This window comes from Melopsittacus undulatus, chromosome 1 (genome assembly GCF_012275295.1).
Source record: "Melopsittacus undulatus isolate bMelUnd1 chromosome 1, bMelUnd1.mat.Z, whole genome shotgun sequence".
NCBI lineage: Eukaryota > Metazoa > Chordata > Aves > Psittaciformes > Psittaculidae > Melopsittacus > Melopsittacus undulatus.
Genome location: NC_047527.1, coordinates 20,404,095 through 20,427,803, shown reverse-complemented (window position 1 = coordinate 20,427,803; position 23,709 = coordinate 20,404,095). Strand labels below are relative to the sequence as shown.

The window sequence follows — 23,709 nt, the reverse complement described above, 5'->3', positions numbered from 1 at the left end:
TTTTTTTTCCTAAATTTTGCTGTCTTGTTTTTCTCTTCAGGCTAAAATGAGCCACTAATCTTATTTTGCTACAGAGGACTCACACCAAGGGCTTACATGTTATACCCACATTTTCAATGGCATATTTCAGAGTGCTTGGTTTTGCCAGTAATAGGCAGTTGGATTTGTGGAAACCCAACCTTCACTTTGCCAACTGATCATACATAAGAATGAGTACTTTCACAAGTAATTGTGAAATTTCTAATTTATGCTCAAGAGGTCTTATTTTATCACTTCTTGTAATTTTCTGAAATTTGGCAGAATGTCTGGGGACAAAAAGCATATGTGGTGATGTCATAAGCAAACTTCGTAAGAAAAATTGTCAAAATCTCCCTTTTAGTGAAAAATATCTCCCTTGTTATGCTACTGAAAAATGACAAGTAGATTTGCAGAATCTTATGATTTCAGCAAAAGATGGTTTCTTTTTTTGAACAAAAGTTACAATATTTTACTTAAAAAAAACTTATATATTACTTCTGCCATAAAAAAAAGAAAAAATAAAAAATTACATTTTCCCAATTTGAAGTCTTTTCTTTCCAGAGGGAAAAAAAAAAAAAAAAAAAAAAGATTTTTAGAGCTTTTAAAACTCAATCCTTAAAAAAAAAAGCCACACTGCATCTTAATATGGGAAATACTGCTTTGAGGCCTATAATAGTTGAGGGAAACTGTGACAGGAAAAACTAGCTGTTTTTTATTTTAGGAATTTTCATCTGCTGCTGTCTTTTTTCATTTTGCTTTTCTCTATAAAATACCATTTATTCTTTTTCATTCATTTTTCTTGATTTTCATTAATTTTCATTTCTTTTGAAAGTTTTGATGAAGTCTTTTCATTCATGTTGTTTGTAGGGAGTAAAGATGGAGAGTTTTAAATATAAAAATCAGAAGCAAGAGAGTTTATAGATAAAAGTACACTTTAGCATTATTGCATTCCCTCTTCCTTTCACCCCTTCACTCCAGGTTTCCTGTGAAGTGCCACAAAATTCAGCTGGCAGGTCTCATAATATGTACTACTGCTGTTACTGTTGTAAAGAAAGAAAGAAAATATAAAGCTCAGGGGAGCTATAATATTAGATTATAAATTTGAACTGAGGTTTAGAGTTCAAAACAGATTTATGTAATAAACTGGAATCTAATATTTCAATCTCAGTTCCATAAATAAAGTCCAAATTCTTCAATACATATAATGTACATTCATGAGTAGTGGGATTCTGAAATTTTAATCCCAGACAACTTTTGTGTTAAAATCATGGAAAATTTAAGGCAAATATGAGTCAAAATGAATACTTTTTAGTATTCACTGGATAATGAATAACTCTTTATACCATGTTAAAGTGGAAGAGAATCAAGCCTATGTATAATAGATAACTATATTTTGTTTGAAAATATATTTTTATTTAAATTCTGGACTGTTGTCCTCCTTTTATCTTCCAGTTTCTCACTCTTCCACTTCAACTTTGGCACGCACTTTGTTACTATTTTACCTAGTTAACTGTGGTGTTACAGTAGCAGTTGGTTAAAAACTGCTGGTGCCTAAGCCGTGTAGTGAGAACTCATCCCTAAGAGACACTGATTACATTTTTGGTTCAAGAAGAGTGAATCCTGAAGTCATTCTTGAAGCTGTGTGTCATTAAAATGTAGTACAGTGATACCACTGGGTGGCTCTTTAACATTCCTTTACACATCTTTAAAATTTGAGCATACGAGGAATATGCTCAAATGATAAATGTAAGTTCTGCTAACCCGTGGTTGTTGGTATATTACAACAAATATAGAAGCAGGATCTGCACTCAAAGTACACTCAAAATAAGCAGGGTGCCTTTATATCCTTTTTTTTTCTTTTTTAATTGAAAACCCAGTTTCTCTTGAATACTTTTGAAATACTAAAATTCTATTTGTGAAAACAATGTGTTCCATTTACATTCATTTCTTCCACAAAGTTGGTTTCACTTGAATTGTGTAGATAATGCAACACTTACTTAACTACTATTTTCATTCTCCCACAACTTTCTGGTTTCCTGCAAAATTATCCTTCAGAAACAAATTATTTACTGTAATTTAAGTACATCAGATTTCATTTCTTTCTGTTAAAACTTCCATGAGTATAACTTGAAACTTGGAATTGAGAACTGCTTGTGTATTTATTTTTCTTTTTCCTTTTACTTAACAGGTGCAATGGATGTAGAAGAGAGGAATCGCCAAATGAAAATGAGCAAGTACAAACAGGTAGCAGGATCAGATTCCAGACTGGAACAAGATTATCACTCTAAGGCAAGGGAGTTTTGTTTTGAAAAGAAACAAAATATGCTAAACTGCAATATCCAATGCCCTTTTAAAAAGTAATAGATGAAGGGCAGGTTGTTTCTTCTCTGCATTTCTTGTGTGTCTATAATAAAATTATTGGAAATGTGCAGAAACCCATTAACATAGTGGTCTCAACTATTACAGTTTAAGAAGGATAAGCTAAAACAAATAAGTGGTACTGTAATTATCCATTGAAATGAACAATAGGGCTGTGATTTAAAAACTCAAAAGAGAAGGAAAAAGAGGTTTATTGAGTGACAGATGTTTATTGAGTGACAGATGGAATGAGAGCTATTGAAACATACTCATGGCTTTCATATAGTTGAACACAGGGTTATCTTGATCTATTGAAAGCTGGAAGATGTAGTGTTACTTAGGTTAATAGTGGCAGTTCAGCTCTTGGAAAGGTATTTTATACATCAACAAAAGCTTCCAAAAGCAGTTTGCCAAAAATTTGAATTGTTACATAGTAGTATAGCCTAAAATACCCAAAATTTCCTGCTGTCTGGAACTGGGTCATGTCATATACAGCGTATTAATTAAAAAAATCAAAACATTTTCAATTTAAACTCCTATTATACAAAAATAATCTAGTGTCCTCTAAAAGGCTTCATTAATTGAGGTCAGATTGTTAGTAGAAAACACGAGATTTCTGACCTATAAAAGCTGGCTGAGGAAGAGGTCTGTTTTAGATTTTTATTTCCAGGTTGTAGTTCTTTGCTCCAAGGATTGGCAAAGTTACTGTAAAATAAGCCATTTAATATTTGAAGAGAAATAATAAAATTTATTAAATATTATTAGTTTTGCAGGTAATGTAGAATAATACATCTGATATAGTTACTTTCCAGTATGTGTTTCAATGTGGGAAAATAGAGGAAGAGCTTTAGTGAAGCCTGTGACAAAATGGAAAAATCTTATTAATAAAAATAGAATTGACAAAAGAAAAAAAAAACTGTGAAAATGGCTTAAAATACTTAAAAACTCTGTAGATGTCCTGCATGATTGTTTGGTTATTTTAAAAATGGAGTTGTTACTGCAGAAAACATAGGAATTTTTATTAACGTGTAGGAGGAACTTGGTATGCTATCATATTTAGATGATTCTTTATGTTGACAAATGGCAAAACTATTTGTATCTATATTGTTGGCTTTGAAAGGTGTTGCCTTTTAGAGGAGCATGTTACTGTGAGCAGACCTTCTTCTAAGTGTTATGATTGTATGTACCACAAAAGTATAACTTGATGTATTGTATGTGTAACCAGACTTACTCTGCTAATTTTCCTGCTCCCTCAATGCTTGACTGAAATTTGAGTCAGAAGTAGGACTCGTATGGAGTAAAGAGAATAAATGGGCTCTCATGTGAATGAGCTGGGTAAGGAAACATTTCCTACCCTTGTTTTTCCATTTCACCTACAACATATTATTGGGCCTTACTCTATCTCTCTTATATTTTTTATTAAAATTTTAAATTCAGTATTATTGAAATGCATTAAAGAGGAAAAATATAAATGGAAATATTTTATGAATGTGGTGATTTATTTATTGCACACATCAAACTGTCTCCAGAAATAAAGAGTTAATTTACTCTTCTGCAAAGAGTAGTTTCAGTATTTGAAGACGAGCTATGAACTTGTGGAATTAGACACATATATATAGATATTAATTTCAAATGCATTCTTAAGACTATGTAGTTTTTAGAGTCATATGAGAGTTCCCATCTTCACTTTATTCTTACCACTGCTTCAAGTCCCCTTAATTAAGTGCTTATATTATCAAGAGACAGAAAATTAGTAAGTACAATTTGTCTACCTTGTTTCTACAGAATTTTTTCTGGAATCATGAACTGAAACACATATGTCAAATGCTGACTAAAAACGTATGTTCTGTATAGTATTGCAGTGACTTTTATTTTTTAAATCTGTTAACTGGCACGAGCTGACAGTCAAGTGTGCCATGCCTGTGAAAAATGTCATTAAGAAGGCATTAAGTGACATTCAGGAAAGCTAGTACATGGAATTTGCTTTTACCGTTCTGTTCTATTTCTTTAAATGGAGGTCTACAGCAACCGTATGTTTTAAGCTAAGAAAAAATATCCTTCATTGCTGAGAAAGCAAAAGCGATAAAAGTAGGAGTTAACATTAAATGTTAAAGTATTAAAACAGGCATCCTGTATTATACCTCTCTAGTTTTGTTCTACCTTTGGAAGTCAGTACTAGTGGCTTTAGAGGAAGGTGCATTCCTTTCTTGGTGCATAGTCATACACTAATAAAATAAATAAATACACTAAGAAACTAAGAAACTTAGAAGCTGCTGAAATATGAAATTGATTTTCTCTTTCTTTTTTCCTCATGATTGATAAAATTGCAGATTTTATTTTTATTACTTATATGCATGCCTCATTACTTTTTTGAAACTAAGTATTCTGCATAATATTTTGTATGCATGAGTTTGGCAGATAATATATTGCATAAAAGAGTTATTTCCTTGAATGTCGATGTTGCTTAAGTATGGTTTCAGCACAGACATGAGGAAAGCAAGCAATATATTTGATTTTCATCTAAACATATTGACAACTAAGGAGACATGAGAGGAAAATCAGTATGGGCATTAAGGATTAGGTAGAAGTATTTCTGGTATTGGAACAACTGTTTCTGAATATTGAGTACTAGCAGATATGTACTAAATAAGATATAGTACAGAGGGTGCGAGTAATCATGCTATTCCTCCCTCCTTGTTTCCATGACTGGAATGTACTCAGTGGATTGACTAGGAAGATTTGAAAAGCTTTGTTGCTACTGAGAAAAATGAGAGAAGATACTTCTTGTATGTGGAAGTCTAGAAGTGTTTGCAAGCAATGTGAAATAAATGTAGGTTCAAGAGAGTATTCCATCAACTTAGGTCATATTAGCCACTACAAAAGGGTATGAGTAACTAAAAGTGTTCAGTGCCAAACTAAAGAGGGCTGGATTTATGTAGGAGTGAAAAATGATTGCTTTCTATAAGAACAAAGGTAAAACAGAGACTGGTACCTAGCTGACACACATTGAAACAAAGTATCAGGAGGCTCATTTTATTTGTTTTACTAGGAGAAAAAAGATGACCTACAAAAAAGGCAGAAAAATTCAGTTACATAATATAGCAATTAGTAATAGCCAGTAATGTATAATTAGGAATACAGTATATTAAAGCAACAAGGAACAAAGTTGTGGTAAAAGAAGTAGAAGACCAGAGGAAACCTGAAAATTTTGTGGAACTGGTGGCAAGGTTATTTAGCCAAATGTAGAAAAGAGTACACCAAATAGAGTAATACAGAACACCAAAGAGGACTTTCCAACTCCACTTTTATTGATTCATATTGATATGATGATAAGCTGGAGACTTTCTACATCATCAGATGTGTGTAATGCTGCAGTTCCTGGTAATCCATAAACAAAATTCAAGTTGTGGATATGAGCGTAATTCTCTATGTTTGGTGTAGGAAACTAATAGTATTAAGCATGCTAGCAGATGGTTCTGTGATCTTCTGGTCTGTTAGCAAAACCAAAGTAAATTAAGCTGTGAGCAGTATAGATGCAGCTGAAATGCTCTTGGAGCATGCAGACACTGAAAAGCTGCACTTCTTCAGACTGAGACACTTTGATTCAGCAATGAATCAAGTAGCACCTTATGGGTTAGCCATGTGAGAGAATATACAAAAGTAAGAGCTGTCTGTAATACTCGAGGTGGAAGAGCTTGAGTTTGAATACATCGGAAGCAGATCTCATTTACTGTTGTCTTGTCACAATGTGCAAAAGTGTCCAAGAACTGTGTTTTTTCCTCTGAAACCTGCAGTAAGTAGTGTCATTGGTACTGCTACATGTGGTATCCTTTGACCTGTGTTGCTGATTGAAACTTGATTTAATGATGTTTTGGGAGTGCTCTTGTGTCCTTCTTAAAAATCAAAACAGACCAGTACACAGAGCAGCAAAGACTGTTAGCAGAAACACTTGCAACTTTTTTCTTGAAACCCCTGCAGAGGGGGAGTTAAACTGACACCCAAGCTAATGGGATGGCGAGACCTTTAATATTCTTACTATATATAAGCTGTAGTTTGTTTATATAGGTTTCAAACTGGCAATTGGTTTTGAAAATTTAAGCTTAGAGATCGGGAGTTCTGGAAAGATCATGATATGCCCGGTAATAATTTTATCATTTACAATAATTATGAATATACCTCTTTGATCCTAGAAATACAACTTTGGTTGTTAAGAATGTAATTAACAATATTCAAAATATTGAATAAAAAGTGGAGGTTAGGTTAGATAGCCATATTCCCTCAAAACAGTGCAGGAATTGGAGATCCATTTTTTAAATACTGTAAAACTAAGGGCCAAACCAGCAGAATTCACCAGGCTTATAAATGGGAATTGCTGTGCACACTTTAATGGGATCCCATCATTTTCCCCTTCCCACCTCCAAACCAATAAGCTGTTTGCTTCAGGAAATGAACCAAACACCAATTAGGCTAACAAAGCATTTCCATTTGAGGAAATGATTTAGTTATTGCCTGTTCCATGGCTTTTGTACTTTCCTATGGACTAGTCAGTAACTGCCTTTTTGGACAACAAACTACATAGCTAAAGCAGCAGTCTGCTCTGGTCTGAGAGGTCTTGTAACCATGGTTACATGGTTAACAGCCATGCTTATTTGTGATATGTAAGGAATTCTACTCAATGGCAGAGAGAATCTCTCTAGCCCTTAGTGCTGGTAGTGTTTATATTTCAATCAAGTATTTTATTGTACTTTAAATATAAAAAATTTGTGGAATAAATTGCTGATGTTACTATTCTGGTTCTTACAAATACAGAACAAGTCCCTGTGTGATGTACTCTAGGTTTCCCTGCTCTTGCAGGGGGGGTTGGATTAGATGATCTTTCGAGGTCCCTTCCAACCCTTGGGATTCTGGGATTCTGTGATTCTGTGATTTAAAGTTTAATTATAAGACTTAAAAATGTAGCTAGATAAAATAAATTCAGAATTCTATATTTGAGCTCTATACACATTTTAATGTAGACAACATCTCTCCTTTCTGTTTTCATCAACTCTATTTTGCTGATGGGTTAAAGTAATTTACTGACTCTGAATGCAGATCTGGAATTGTGTGCTTTCTGTTAGTTTCTTCTTACGTTAATGATACGCAAACTCTCAGAAAAAATTTCTGTTGCTTTCATTTTCTTTTTCATTTAATTCAAGCTCTCATTTAAATTATTTTGGGGTTGATGCTTTTAGAATTTATTTTTAAATCCTGAGTATCAGTGTCTGTTGGAGATTTAGGCTATTTTTAAATGTAATGCTGTGGTTAACACAAATACTGCATTTCACATATCATGATTATGGCTGAAATGTAAAGAACTGAAATGTCCTGTTTGCTAGATCAATTTGCTAGGCTGTTGACTGTGAAAAATCAAAGTATGCATGGCACACAAGTAGAAATGATAGACCTGAAGTCCCAGTGCAGTGCTTCATGAACTCTGCTTAACTGTGTAGGATTCAAAATGAAGAAGCAGGATCTTTGTCTGCTTCAGCAGTTGTGGTTCAGAGGCCACTGAGCCCCACTGGACTTAGAGGCAGGAGAGCTGGCTGGGCCCGTATGCCTCTTGCCATGCCCAGCAACCCTGCACTGCAGCAGCTGGAGAAGGCTCTTCCAGGATGGCCACTGGAGAGCAGTTCTTGGCGGTTAGATGGAGGATCTGCACCGTTTGCTGTTATCATTTATAACTCTGATTATAATGATATGGCCTGTGAGGTGGTTTTATCCATGTGGCTATTTCCTTCAGTTCCATCTCTGGGAGTGCTTCTCTCTATGAAATTGATTGATTTTCTTTGACAGCAGCCCCAGAGTTACCAGTGGTAATTTTGCCAATTTATTAACCTTTTTGGAAACAACAGATTTGTGGGTTTGAGGGTTTTTGGGTTTTTTTTTTTCATCTGTCATGCAAGAAGAAAGCTCTGTATCCCTTATCAGGTTTCTGAAATTTTTCTTGATTTTTTTTAAAGTATCTTAACTACATAGTCTCTTGCAGTAAATTTTAGTGAATATAGCTATGGCTTCAAGGATCTGTATTTCAAGTAGTATATACAAAAGATTCAGCTGGATATTGAGCACACTACTGTTATTCTGTAAAAGCAGGTTCTGCACAATAAAGCTAATCAACGTAGGATAAGGACCTTGGAGTCTCTGTAGGGAGGTTGTTCTTCTGTAAAACCTTAATGCCTTCAGCAGCACTTCTACTGGCATGTTATTAGAAGATAAAATTACCTCTATGACCCTGCTAACCTATGGTGTTTCTGAATGTTTGTTGAAAGCAAAGTCTTCATTTACAAGAATTAATATTGATTTAGCATTAGGCAATATAATATTGTCTTTAGTGGTATATCAGAAAGAATATTATCCTCCTTCTGCAGATGGAAATCAATGTTTTACCAGAGATTTCACTGACAGTCTGGAATCAATGAATAATAGGAAAGAACAAGGAAAAAAGAAATCAGTTCTGAAAATTTAACCCTTACTTCTGAACAGACTAATGAAGTACCCAAAAAGTCTTCTATTTTGTAATACAAAAAGTAGAACAGTTAAATGATTGCAGCAAACTTATTCTTCCAGTAGTATTCCGAGAGTAGAAAATGGAATTTTAGACAAAATTATGTATGAAGACAGGCTGAGAGAGCTGTGGCTGTTTAGCCTGGAGAAGGCTGCATGGAGACCTCATAGCAGCCTTCCATTATCTGAAGGGGGCCTACAGGGATGCTGGGGAGGGACTCTTCATTATTGACTGTAGTGACAGGACAAGGGGTAACGGGTTAAGACTTAAATAGCAGAGGTTTAAATTGGATATAAGGAAGAAGTTCTTTACAGTAAGAGTGTCGAGGCACTGGAATGGGCTGCCCAAGGAAGTTGTGAATGCTCCATCCCTGGCGGTGTTCAAGGCCAGGTTGGACAAAGCTTTGGGTGACATGGTTTAGTGTGAGGTGTCCCTGCCCATGGCAAGGGGGTTGGAACTAGATGATCTATGAGAGTGACAGAGCACTGGAACAGGTTGCCCAGGGGGGTTGTGGAGTCTCCTACATTGGAGGTATTCAAGGGTGGACAAGTTCCTGGACAAGTTCCTGTGTGATGTACTCTAGGTTACCCTGCTCTTGCAGGGAGGTTGGACTAGATGATCTTTTGAGGTCCCTTCCAACCCTTGGGATTCTGTGATTCTGTGATCTTGAGCTCCTTTCCAACTTAACTGTTCTATGATCAAATGAAATTCTGCAGAGTCAAAACTTCTTTTTTTTTTTTCCTAAAAGAGCGTCTTGTCCTAAACCTTTGCCTTGAGAGTTCAGTTTTCCTATTCCCTGGGAGCACTTTGTGTGCTCAGGATCTCCCTGCAGTCTTTTTCAAGCCTAGCTGTGATATAACATGGGTAAAGCTGCTAAGGAAACACATTTTAGGAAAAAGTAATGTTTTCTAAGCAGTTTAACTTGCCTATGGAGGGATAAGGAGGTGGTGATATCTATGTCTTGCAGGTCTGTTCCACCTCTAGCTAGATATGAATCAGCAGAAACTAGAACCGTAGACAAAGTATCAGTTAAGCTCATATATTTCTTACTGTAGGGATTTTCTAAGATGTGCCCTAATAATCAGTGAAAACAAATTATTAAGGAAAAAGATAAAGGGTCCTTCCCTGAAATACTGCTTGATTTTGAAGGCTACCCTCTGATATCTATGGATTTAAGGACTTGCAAAGTCCTTAGGCACTTCTGTTTACAGAAATAAGTGCTCACCAGATGGCATGTGTGTCAATCCAGCTGTTCTCTTCAGCATGAATTCCTTTAAAAGGTGCTTTGTCCCTGGACATATTTGGTGAAAGTCATATTTAAATGTTAATAGAAAAAGTAGGATTAAGGGGAAGTTCAAAACTCTGTTCTCAAACCATCAGGTATGCTGAAATACTTAACAGGCTTTTGGGGTGAAATAAAGTGTAATGAAACAGAAATTCTGTGATAAGAATCTTTTTCTTTTTTTTTTTTTTTTTAAGAGACTCAAGGACTAAAAACAAATTATGGAAACGTAGTTTAAAATCCAGGTTAAATGAGAACTCTTTAAAATGCATATTGTTTTATTTCCTAGCTTGCATTTGCAAATAACATCTCAAAGAAGCCCAAATTAGGTAGAACAATCAAAGACTAAAGAGGATTTCTTACAACAGATATCCTGCCTTGTTATCCTTTTTAAAAATAAGTTCTTGCCTGGATGGCAGGCCTGTATGAAGTGCAGGAGATTTTGAGTGCAGTAGTGACAGAAACAGCATGTGAACCACTTGAGGAACAGAAACAAATACAGGAAGCACACTTTGATTCTGTATATATAATATAAGTAGGATTCACTAAAGTTGTAAGACCAAAAGGGACCAGAAATAGATTTAAGAGTTATCACTCAGGGGAAATTCATTCAGGGAAAATTCAGGTTTGATATAAGGAAGAAGGTCTTTACTGTGAGGGTGGTTAGGCACTGGAATGGGTTGCCCAGGGAAGTCGTGAATGCTCCATCCCTGTCAGTGTTCAAGGCCAGGTTGGACAGAGCCTTGGGCATCATGGTTTAGTGCAAGGTGTCTCTGTCCATGGAACTAGAGGATCTTAATGTCCTTTCCAACCCTAACCTATGATTCTATGATTCTATGTAATTTATAAAACAATTACCTGAAAATAAAAAATCATGAAAATAGCCCCAAAAGAAAAGGTGGTATTAGAGTCATGCTTTGCAGACTAATTCGGAACAGATCTCTGGCTTTGGTTTACAGCTTAGGTGGATGTTGCAGTATTAAAAAAAAAGTTAGTTTTGCTGCACTCGTATATCGTCCATTTCAGCTGTCTGTTGTTTGTCTGTATTAAAAATAAGAGTAATCTTTCTCTTCATAGGATAAAATGGGGAGGAAAACATTATAGTACTTCTTTTAAACACTGCACAAGATATACAACTCATGGGGATCATTCAGATACTGAGAATACAGCTGATGGGGCTTTTCATACTTTCGGGCTCTTTGTGCTTATGTTCCTCATAAGGGGGTTGGAGCTATATAAGGTTTAAGGTCTCTTCCAACCTAAACCATTCTATGACTCAAGGCCAGGTTGGATGAAGCCTTGGGTGACATGGTTTAGTGGGAGGTGTCCCTAGCCACGGCAGGGGGGTTGGAACTAAGATGATCTTAAGGTCCTTTCCAACCCAAACTATTCTATGATTGAATGAATGGGTCACTGATTACAGGACATCTTTCTACCCTTAATTCTTACTAAGGGATTCTTATTTGAAGCTATTATTTATTTGCCATAATATTATGTAGACTCATATTTCTTCAAGATCTTCACTTTTGTTCAAAAATTCTTGGGAATATAATGAAAGCATTCTATAGTTCCCCTGTAACTTGTTAAGGCATGTTGGAATCTTCAGACCTTGTAAGAAGGTAAAGTCCATCCATAGGACACATGAGATTTTCTATATATAGTCAATCTATATAGTCAGTTATAGCTGTCTCACCCTAGCCGTATGCTATACCTGCATCTCTCTTCTACCTTATTAAATCTGTCAGAATTAACTAGAACAATAGAAAAGATCATCTTACTTTAATACTCAGATGATGAAAACTCTCCTTAAAAATCTGTAACTTTCCTTGATTGATAATAGAAATTAGGTATCTTTTTTTTAAAAAGTAGATGTCTGGTCATATAGTACATGAGGCATACTACTGCAGGACACAGTCCTCTTGTTATTATGAAATATCATGTCCTAGAGTCCTGTTCCAACGACTCAATGATTTGGAGTAGAAGCTTTCTGTATGAGTAGTGACTTTAAGTAGCTTTTTATGAAATATTATGATACCTGCTTGGCCATTATAAACCTTGTAGTCTCACTCCAGTGTGTTAACACCCTGGATTGCCTTTTAAGGATTTTCTTGAAGTGATGCTTAGAATTGTTCCTGTTTTTTACTTGTCTTTTACTGTATCTTTCACAATAATTTTTTCCCCACTGTGTTTTTCATAGGAGAAACGGGATCTTAAAGTGTCTGAGATTTTAAAGAGTCTTTGGAATAACGTGGTAACTTTATGTATCACAGCAGAAAGTTTCTAGTGCTCTCTGTCATCAAAATCTGTAAAATTTGGTCCTGATTTAAAGTAAGATTCAATAAGAACACTTAGTTCCCTAGACTGGATGAAGCTATCTTTGTAAATTAATTCTGCATCAGTAACAGCTTGATTTCAGAACAGATATCACTGCAGCTGAAATTAGAGGTTATCTTGATCTTTCGAAAGTCATATTGCATGAAAAAGAACATCAGAACAAGAGGCTACTTCATGTTTTGAAACTGACTGCAAGAACGATTTTTTTTGTAGGAAGAAACTTATTCACAAGCTAATTCTCAATCTCACTAAGAGACACAAATGCTTCTTAAGAGCTGCCTTACCATTTTCTACTTTACAAAATACTTGCAGGTCCTGTAATTTCTCTTTGATGTAATCCCAGAATATTTTCTAGCACTCTTCCATATTCATTTTATATTTTGCAATGGGGGAATCGTTTAAAAAATGTCCCCATATGCCAACATATGTGAAGCAGACAGTTTTTGTCTTTTAATTTGGCTTGCCTAATCAGGCATATTTTTTATTTTTTTTTATTGTTGTACATATATTACATGTGCATATATTTTATTGCTTTTTTATTGTTGTAAATATTAGTAAGCATTTAGCTTTATTTTTAATGGAAGACTTCATTAGACAGCCGTTAAAAAAGATTTTAGAAATAATTAATCCAATAACATTCATTCAAACTATGTGTGGTAACTAAAATTTGCAATGCCTTTAAAGCCTGTGAACTTGCACTGAAAGCTACATTTGAAATTACAGAACAATCCATACAGTTGCTGTGCTCTGGCTGCTCAAGAGCTTTTGTCAGCAGGCACAGAACTACTGAAAATGTCCAGAATGGTTCTTTAATCTTCTTTTAGTTGTACAACAGGCAATCGTCTGAAGTATCTTCCCAACATTTTGATCAGTAAAAGCATGGACCAGATTTGCATGTTCATATGTAAATGCTAGCAAGTAAAAACTGATGAATAGACTATAAAAAAGGGAAAAAAAGATAATAAAATAAGAAGATGGTTGGAAATCACTGACAGTTTCATTTGCCTGGAGAACTGCATGACTGTATAGTCCAAGATGGAAGATGGGTAACAACAGATTAGAGAAATATGAAACACTTTAAAATTCCCTTTGAAGTTCCAAATCAGTTTCTTTCAAGAAATAAGTATCAGAGCAGTTGTAGCTCTATGTGGCCTGTCAGTCGTATAATGGTAGCTCACAAAGAAGTCAAATCATTTGCAGAGGTTGCTGTATTAGGAAGCAGAACAGGTATTTGTTTTCAACTTTGGTAATCTTGAAGTCATTACTACAAGTAAGTAATCTGTTGCAGTTACAAGGTATTGGTGCAAACACCTGTCACTTTGCTAGGGTCTCCAGCTGATTGATTTACTAATGCAGAGGGGAGTTCTTTTAGAAACTCTAAAACCTATTTGATAGAATCTGTACTAATGAAATCTACCCCTTCCTTCAGCACAGCAAAATAGGACAAAATCATCTTACTATTAAAAATACAAGAGTGACTTTTAACCAACCCCTCTGCTTGTAGCAGACTTCCTGGTTTTGAAATAGCTGGAAGAGGCTGGGTGCTCTTACTGCTTTGTGGGTTGTAACATCGTCCTGGGTTTAGCAGTAGCAGTCATTTTCTCCTTCTTAGTAGCTGGTGCCGTGGGTAATGGGGGACTGTGTTCCGGCTGGGCTTAAACAATGACAAAAGTCCAGAACGTTGCCTATATTATATCAGTCTTGATTGGGTTGGAAATGAAAATTTAATCTTAATCTTATAAGAAATACATATATTTCCAGCATGAGGAAAGTCAATAGATAATTTTCTTACTGTTATTTGGGAGCAGGGAGGGAAAATAAGCGATGGAAAAAAAAAATAGAAAAGAAACAGTATTTAACCTGCATAGTAGGTGGGTACACTTCACAGCCTGCTCCTCTGATTGTCCAAACAGGGGAGCTGTCAGTGCAGAATGTCTTCCTTGTATCTGACCTAAATCTCCCCTGTTTTAAATTTGAACCCACCAGAGCATATAAGGTAGTTGCTGGATCTGATGATCCAAACCTGTGGCAATGCCACAGCTGGGATCCAGTCATGGGGGCTGAAGTTCCCCAGCAGTGTCCATTCAGACAGTGCAGCCTCCACAGCAGTGGAGAGGGATGGGAAATGGTAGCTGTCTTTCATATATGATGGGTGGATAGCACTCAGTTACTAATGACCTTTTCCGTCTGATAGTTGATCTTATCATACAGTTGGTGACATTTAGAAAACAAGACAGTGAAATTTGCAGGAAGAGAAATATGTGAACTATATGAAGATGGAATGCCTTGGGCAACTTTTGCCACACAAAAACTGAAGAGAGAATAGTGCAACATTGTACAAGAATGATTGTGTTCTACAGTCTGAGTATATGACATCAAAGAACTGAATAATTTAAAAAAATCAATATTTGCACAATGGAAGGGCCATTTTACTTTTGAAGCAGAGAGCAAAGGAACACTTCAGGGATGGCCTTCTACAGAATTGCAATTTAATACAGAAAAATTAAATGCCAACATGGCTTCTGTCAGTCGAGCAGTATGTTTTGTTTTGTCTTCTGTGCTGAAATTACTGAAACACTAATATGCAATACACTATTATAATCCATTTCTTAAACAAAATTAAGTCAGATATAAGGTCAAAAGTAGACCTTAGCAGCAGAATAAACAGGAATTTAGAGGAGAGTTAATGGATGAATATGAGGTATCTGAGTTTTGTCCAGTAAGTTTTCAGTTTTTAGATGGTACTTTGGTATGCAGCTAGTAGATGCTGAGACTGTAACTCAGTGTGTTTAATGAAAGGATCAATTAACTAATTGACTTTCCCAATTTCAAATCTAAAACATCGTGAAATAGTAAGGGTCAAATAATATTTCTGTGCCATCTGACCCAGTTGAAGATATTTGGTGGGAAATACCTTTACAAACAACTGAGAAAAAAAAGACAAGGATCTGATGATTTGTTTTTACATTATATTTCCAAAATTATTTACCTTTAAGTTGCTTTTCTTGCCATAGCAATTCTCAGTCTTCACCATATATCACTAGGTTATTATTATTATATTAGTTTAAAAAAATACAGTAAGGTTTTCTATTTATGAAAATGTCTGATATGTTATATACAGCCCATTGATATGAAAAATGTATTGTAAAAACCCATGTTCTCCAGGTGTGGAAATGAAACAGAGAAAATCAAACGCCATAGGCTTTTCAAACTCAATATGCTGCAGAAGGACTCTTTAGAATAACCTTGTGCAATGCTGATCCTTCTTGCCACTTGATGTTACTTGCATGTGTTTAATATAGAAGGGCTTATTTTATGGACTTGAGTCCATAAAAAATGGGCAACTGAGTATGGGTTCTGCAGGTTGAAGTCTGTTCTTCTGTGAATCACCACAAATAATTATCTGTCCCTTAACTGAAATGTGATTAACAATTCCATCAGTGATTTACATCTGACACTATGGTCTGTATTATGTCCCCAAAAGACAGCCACATTAGGTCTATACTGCAGTCACCAGCCACTGTCAATATGACAGCTGCTCATACAGGCATACACAACTTGGCTGTACTTTGTTGGGAGCCAGCAGCAGCATAGCCTTGGCAGCACAAAGTTCAGCATGGCAAGTACATCTGCTTGGGAGCCTTGACAAATGCTGAAGGCCTGAGGGCAGTTCCGCATTGTATTTTCTGTAGTGTGGTGGTAGCCCAGGACATCAGTCTGTACTTCCCAGTCTTGGTAGTTTTAGGGTAAATCAACACAAACTACACTCATGACTTTGTCTTCAATGCAGAATTATTCTAGGGAGGGTTGGGTGGGTGAACTGAATAGACAGGGCTCAATATAGACACAGTTACTAAGCACAGTTATTTTCACCTTCTCTGAAAGGCTAAGTAGTTACTCTTTTAAAAGGAGTTGAAAAAGAGCAATCCTTTTATTATGGTATAACGTTCTACTATCTCTGATGACCAGGACAGCTGTTTAGTAATTGTTTTTATGTTTCCAAATGATTAATATGTACTGTCTTCTTTATCAAGCAAAAATATTAATGGTATTCAATAAAAATATTACATTTTAGAGTAATCACAGAGATACTCTATGAGTATATAGCTGCCTAAGTGCAGTCTAACACTTAAAGGCTTGGGAGATCTTGGATGGCTTGTCAGTGAACACAGATACTGTAAATTAATTCAGATCAGGAAGCCAACTGCAGCATATACAACCATTTTATATAAGTGTGCAGTCCAGGCTGTGCTTTGTCGCTGTCTCTAACAGGTCTACAGTGTAACCTGCACGAGCATGTTTTGTTGTCTGTATTTCATGTCCTTGCCTTAAAATGGGCAAAAAAACTTACTGTATCTAAGTGTGAAATTCCTTTATGGTAAATAGGCACTTCAAATGCTATTTGAAATGCTATTTAGACATTGCACAGTCTTTCAGAATATTTCCCAGTGTAACATTATTTTCAAGAGACAGAAGCAAACAATCTGTGTACTTCATGAAAGACAGCTATTCTAAAACTATAAAGAAGGGACAAATTCTTCTGTTCTGAATTTGTATAGCCAAACCTGGACAACCTTCTCTTCTATAGAACTATATAGCTCTGCCACTTTACATGATGAATTATTTTATTTAGGTGGCTTTATATTATGAATTATTTTCTTTACATTATGAATTATTTTCTTTAGGTGGCTGAGCCCAATGTTGTTACTCCCAAGAGTTCAACAAGCTACTGATGTTTTATGCAAATTATTGTCTGCCATTATTTTCTTTCAGTCCTGTCTGTGCTGCTCTTTGCATCTTCCCATACTGTTTTCTTTCTATGTCAGCCAATTACCCGGTGATCACCGACATATCATCTTGCAGTAATATTTTTCTGAAATGTATTATGAATAGTAACAAATCAGATTTCTGTATATACAGAAATGTCTGTATATGAAGAGGGAGGGAAAAAGTATCTTTCTGCTATCTATTATATCTACACATAGTGCAGTGCAGAGTGGCACAGATGATGTTAATTTAGGGCTAACTTATGTAACAAGAGCAAACAACCATATTTTGTTCAGATCTAACTCAAATACCTCTGCACAACACTGCTTTATGTGATATGGGCTTACCGTTGATACCAGTCACCTGCAAGTTCTCCATTTGGCATATATTGTTAACAAGCTCAAATACTACTGTAATTTTTTAGTTTCTGAGGCATTTTACATTGTCAGTACAAATTATCTCTATCCCTGTCTGATCATTTCAGACTTCCCAGCCCAGTAGTTTAGCAAGATTCAGGGTTTGTCTGCAGTGCTACAACATTCTTTTGTCATTTGGTTTGATAATCTCACCTTTTACTTAAAGAAAAAAATGAAAAAAAAAGAAGTTAACATTTGTCAACTAGAAGTTCTTGTAAATAGTCTAGGCCCTGAAAGAGACAAATATTATAGATGACACAAAGCACATTCTGTTTCCTGTTCAATCTTTCATGAGCTCAGTTATCATGACCAAGTCACTGAGTCTCTTTGCTTTCCTTTCATGCACTGTTGAAACAGTTGTGGTAAGAATATGCTAAGATGGTTTAGATAACTTTTCTAAAGTCATTGAAATCTTTGGAAGAGCTGGAAGTTTTGTGCAAGTCATTCTTTTGGCAAAGCTGAGGAGCTAGTCATTTGGAAAGGATAGCAAAATTAATGAAAACCAAGACATAATTTATATTCTATATCAGTTAGAAAACATCATTGTAAAAATTCGGTCAGTCTGGTGACAAAGATAGTTTAGATAGCTTCAGGAAGCAGTTCCATAGGTGATTTGTGGTAATACATCATTGGCAACATCTGTATCTGTGTTCCTTTCCTCTTACAGTATCGGTCAGGACGGGATCCTCAGCGAGGTTCAGACAATGTTTCTAACAAGTCTTCGGACAGTGATGTCAGTGATGTCTCTGCTGTGTCACGGACAAGCAGTGCATCACGTTTCAGCAGCACAAGCTACATGTCTGTCCAGTCAGAGCGTCCAAGAGGAAACAAGAAAATAAGGTAAGCACAAGGAGCTGCAGTGCCAGCCACAGCCCTGTAATTTAAGTAACTGTATATTTGTCAATATTTGTATTTGAAATTAATAATTCGTCTAGGTTGAGGTTTGTAGAGAATTTGCAGAGTACTTGTTTAAATGTCTTTTTCATCTAATGTTTTTGAAATCTTCATGGTATTTATTTTTAGCCAAGTTTTGTCATCTTGGGGTATACTAGCAGACACTAAAATAACAAACACATGCTGTCAGCAAGCATTTGACAAACTTAGATTTTCATTTTCTGAAAACCATTTTTAAAATACTTAATATGGCTGACAAGACAGTTTAACTTGAAAAATTGTGATGGTAAAGTCAGAGTCATCTTAATTTCTTTTAAACTGGAGCTGCTGAACTTTCATAGACTCCTGTTTAATACTTAATACTAGCCCAACTTAACTGTAGACATACAACCACTGAATTAAATAAGATGTGTTGAATGTGCTCATCAAAATGTGCTGAACATAGTGTGTCTGTGAGGAAAACACAGTCTCCTTTGAGCCCTGTGTGCATGTAGAGGAGCTTTGGCTGTAGAAGGAATGGAAGATCATTTTTCTTGGAAGGTGTGACTCACCTGCATCTCTCATCAAAATTCAGTGTCAGCCAATATAAATTTGCAGAAAATTGACCTTTTGAGAGAAGAAGTGCATTTGAAAAGATTGTTTAAGCATCTGCTTATGAGAGCATTGTTAGGATCCCATTGTTTCTGTCACAGAGTTTTGTAGACATTTCTAAATGTGATGTATTGCCATGCAACTTTTATTTGAAGAAGGACTTAGAGACTGTCCTAAGAAAACATACCATGGTTCTGTAGTGTATGCTGGAATTTTAGACAGCACGGTTTAAGTTATGACTGCTTCCATCTTTTACTTTTTATTTAATTTCTTTTGCATTTCCTTTCTTTTGAGTTCATGCGTGCTCTTCTCCATAATCTTTTTTTTTTCTTTTTTCCTTTTGCATGCTTTTGTCAATATTTGTTGACTTCAGAAGCACGAGGGATATAGAGGGGAAAAAAGAGGGAGGGCTGGAAGGGGATGAACAAGATGGAGTATTTCCTGAGGAGGAAGAAAAAGAGGAGGAGGAGGAAAAAGCAAAGGAGCAAGAAATTAATGAAAAAGGGGAAGGGCAAGAGGTGGCAGAGAACTGTGATCAGGAGGAAATCAAAGGATCAGGGCATGATGAAAAAGCTCAAGAAGACCAAGCTGAGGAAGGGAAAGAGGATGACAGGTAAAATGTACTTCTGTTTCTATAGACCTATTCTTCTTCCTCATGTACCATGACCCTACTTGTCTTCCCCCCTGCCTTTTCTTTTTCCCTTTGCTTAGCTTATAGTCTATGTTCTCTGTGGCTTTTTTTTTTTGTTTTCAATTATGACACTTTCATATTTAAGCAAATTTCACTCTCAACTTCAGTGAACTTTTTCTGCATACCAATTGGTGCACTAACTTGACTCATTATTGTGCATGCAAATACAACATGCTATTTATTAAATTGGTTCAGACTAGAGTTTGGGTTTGACTGTAATAAACAACAGGTACTCTAAGATTCCTTGTTATATTCCCTGCTCGACTTACTATTTCAGGGAAAAAACTTTTATTGGGTTGTATCAATCTCAAAGCCACCTTTACTTTCATTTCTGGCAGTACTCAAGAAGAGAATTTGGATTTTATTTTTTAAACCTTTTTTGTGTAGGCTGATAAATGTGCATATTGTTTGACAATAGACATGGATAAGCAAAGTCTTCCCTTTTTTTGTTGTTCCAATAACTGCCATGGGTTGATGTATTGTGGAGGAGTCACAGGCCACAGCTGCTGTATTGTGTACAGAAACACTTCAGCATGATTTTTGCTGGTTTTATTAGATAATATTCTAGATTTATACATTTTATCACAAAACCTTGACTTTGAATGTAAATAAGTGATATTTTGTATTGCAAAATCTATGTAATTTGCATTAAGAGAAAGACAGTATTTCTTCCTTCTTCATTAGCAAAAAATTAGTTTGAGGTTTGCTGAATACTTTTGAACCCCTTCTCACCTACACAAAAATGGTAGAAAATCTCAGAAAACACTACTTTCTTTAAACCTGCTAGTTTTGCACTACCTATAGATAACATGCTTGTAAAACTATGCTCGTGCACATTAGAGTAAACACAGAGCACTCTATGTCAATCCACTTTCTTCCTTTGCTACAATTTCCATGTGTATGTGCCTGCAAATTCACGCACACATGAACATGCACAAAGCAGAGGTGATACCAAAAGAGAATCAAGAGGCATAGTGTCCATTCTGGGCTGATATGGGCCAATATAGACATACTGCTGCTTTTACACATTGAGTGTCAGAATTCTTTCACTTGTGAGTGCATTTTAGAGTTCAGCAAAGTCAGTTGTTTAGAAGCAGCTGCATTTAACACTGCCTTGGCATGCATCTTCCAGGAGCTACTGAATGGAAGTCTGGGAAAGGATATTTTAAAGATCTTTTTCTTTTCTGGCTCCTACTAGTCATTCATTAAGAATGACAAGTTTAATGGATCTGGAAGTCCTGCTTCTCAAAAAGCATAACCTTATTTCTGGTTTCCAGCTATCACTCAGGTTATTCTTCAGCAAAAATGCAGTCCCTCACAGAAAGTAAAGTTCTCTTTCAGTAACAACTTCTTGTTTCCCGTGCCAGCTTGTTCCTCTGCTTGTTAGCTGCTCTCTGCCTTCAGGAAGAAGCAGCACAAGTTCAGGAGTCCCTGCTTGATAGAACAAGATATTATAAAATGACTGCTGTGCAGTGACTTTTGTTTGTGTTAGATTTTGGTTCACAACAAATCAGCCTCTATTTTTGTTTCCCGCTGTGCCCATTTTGCCCACTTTTAGTCTGTCAGTTATGAACAAAAAGGAAAGTTTATCTGCCTTCCTTTCCTACGTTACAAGAAGTGCTCATCTTTTTAGTATTTCTGAACATTCTTCTAACAGCACAGATTTAGTCCTGTATAGGTACAGGTACAGGTGTATATATACATATATATATATATATGCATACATAGTTATGTATCATTAACATATTGAAATACTGTCAGTTATGTATTCAGTTGACTAACCTGGCAGCAGGATCAGTCCTAAGTGTTGTTGTAAATTTGGTACCTTCTGCTTACTTGTTTGGCAATTTATAAGATACTTAGAGTTAAGGACTTCAGCTTTCTAAAAAATGTTTTCAGACACAATCACCAAAGCATCACTTAATAATTAAACATCAATGGTATTTGAGAAACCCAACAGAACCAAAGCAGACAGTTCATGCATTACAGAATAGTAGTTAATTATCATCTGTGTTTTTGAGATCTTGGGCATCAGGAAAGTCTGCATTACATATGGAATTTTTCAATATATATTTTTACTTCAGAGGTACGTCTTCAGTTGAACAGCGGTCACCTTTGCTCTGGACAATCTGGAACACAGAGGTTGCTCTCAGTCAACTCACCATCAAAAATTAGCTCATTAAGGATACATCCTGCCTCTTGATGTCACTGTGCTTATATACTTTATGAGTTACAGTAATAGTCACACTAAGGACTTTAATCTGCTGAAATCATAGGGGGATTCAATGTAACTTAAATGGCTGTAAAGACAGATATCCATCATGGATTCATCCCATGCCTGTTTTAAAGAGTCCTTCAGTGCAATAAACTGCATTAGCTTTTGGAGCACTGGAACACAATAAATCAATAAATCTTTTTTGGCAGAAATAACTGCAGCATCAGATTTTGCCTTCATTAAACCTTGTAAAACTAAACCTTGGCATAAGGTTGACCTATAGGGAAAACATAATTATGTTCTTTCTTGGCAGTACATGTTAGTAAACAGAAAGCATGGATCAAGCTTCCTTGTTGTGATTTTTAAGGATTCCTTATGTACAGTTCCCTGATGTTATTTTGTGTTCCAGCTCCCTGATGATGTCAGGAACAAAAAAAAACCCTCTTAGGGCTAATATGTGGGAATTCATCACTTCTATTGCAGGGAATCTGTTTAAGACTGCTCTAAATCTTGACTTTCCTTAGCATATTTTTAAATATTAATCCTAAGGTATCCTAATTCTGATTGTCATGACAATTTTGCTTTATCATATGAATACACAGCAACTGTAATGACAGAGCAGGGTTTCACTGTTCTACACACACTGTTGAAATACAGAATAAAAATTCAACCTCTGTTCCAAGCACATACGAGTCTGTCATGAAATGATGTAGGAGTCCAGAGACAGAAAAACAGGAGAAGTGGTGTTCCACATGACAGGAGCTGGTTACCATACTGGGCTGGGGACAGCTTGACATCAGGGTTGATTTAAATTAAAAATACAAGGTAGCTTTATGAGTGTTTCTGGAGAGCTCTTTTCAAGCATTAGAGGCAATGTGGAAAAACATGAGGTGCTTACTAAAAATATGTCAAATGGATGATAGGACAAATATGATGAGCAGCAGGAGTTGATCTTTCAGTCTTTAATGTGAGAAGATAAATGTGATAGGGTACAACTGCTAAAATACTGGAAAATAAGATGAATTATGTACAACTGGTTTAAAGACTCTTCCGTGGTGTCAGGCAATAGGGTGAGAGGCAACAGGCATAAACTAAAACACAAGAAGTTCCATCTGAATTTAATAACTTCCTTACTGTGAGGGCGACTGAGCACTGGCATAAGTTGCCCAGAGATGTGACTGTAGTTGCAGAAGTGATGAAAGCAAGACGAGTTTCTGTGTTACTTTCTAGAGGGATATGCTAAAGCATGTTTCTGTGATTTGGGGAAAAAGCCAGTGACGACCAGGTGGCTAGAGGTAAGAATAAAGAAGGAGGTGTGGGAGAAAAGGAGATCAGAAATAGCATCAAATCAAACAGTTGAGGAAGATCCAGTGAGAAATTCCTGCATTCATGACAGGAGCAAGGGAAAAGAAATTTATAAAGAGGAGAATGCAGGGACAGCACAAAAGAATTGGTCGTGTGTTTTGCTATGTATTGGAAGAAATCGATGACATCATGTGTGAAGAAAGTGACTGCTAAAGGACAGCTGAAGAAATGGAGCTGGTTAAGTAGAAAGATGACAAACTGAGGAGAGAGAACTTGTGGTAGAAAAAGTCAGCT

At 35.9% G+C, this 23,709-nt stretch overlaps 1 protein-coding gene across 21 annotated transcripts in view; it reads left to right on the top strand.

The window, feature by feature from the left end:
- The window catches only part of RIMS2 (regulating synaptic membrane exocytosis 2), a 443,898-nt gene that overhangs the window by 360,093 nt on the left and 60,096 nt on the right, over positions 1-23,709 (top strand). For 8 of the 21 annotated variants that reach the window (XM_034065853.1, XM_034065843.1, XM_034065917.1 and 5 more), the window contains 2 exons: positions 2,207-2,307; positions 18,387-18,559. The exons of the other annotated variants lie outside the window; for them this stretch is intronic. In XM_034065853.1, the coding sequence (XP_033921744.1) occupies positions 2,207-2,307; positions 18,387-18,559 (274 nt within the window). The remainder of the gene's footprint in view (positions 1-2,206; positions 2,308-18,386; positions 18,560-23,709) is intronic. 21 annotated transcript variants of the gene reach the window in all.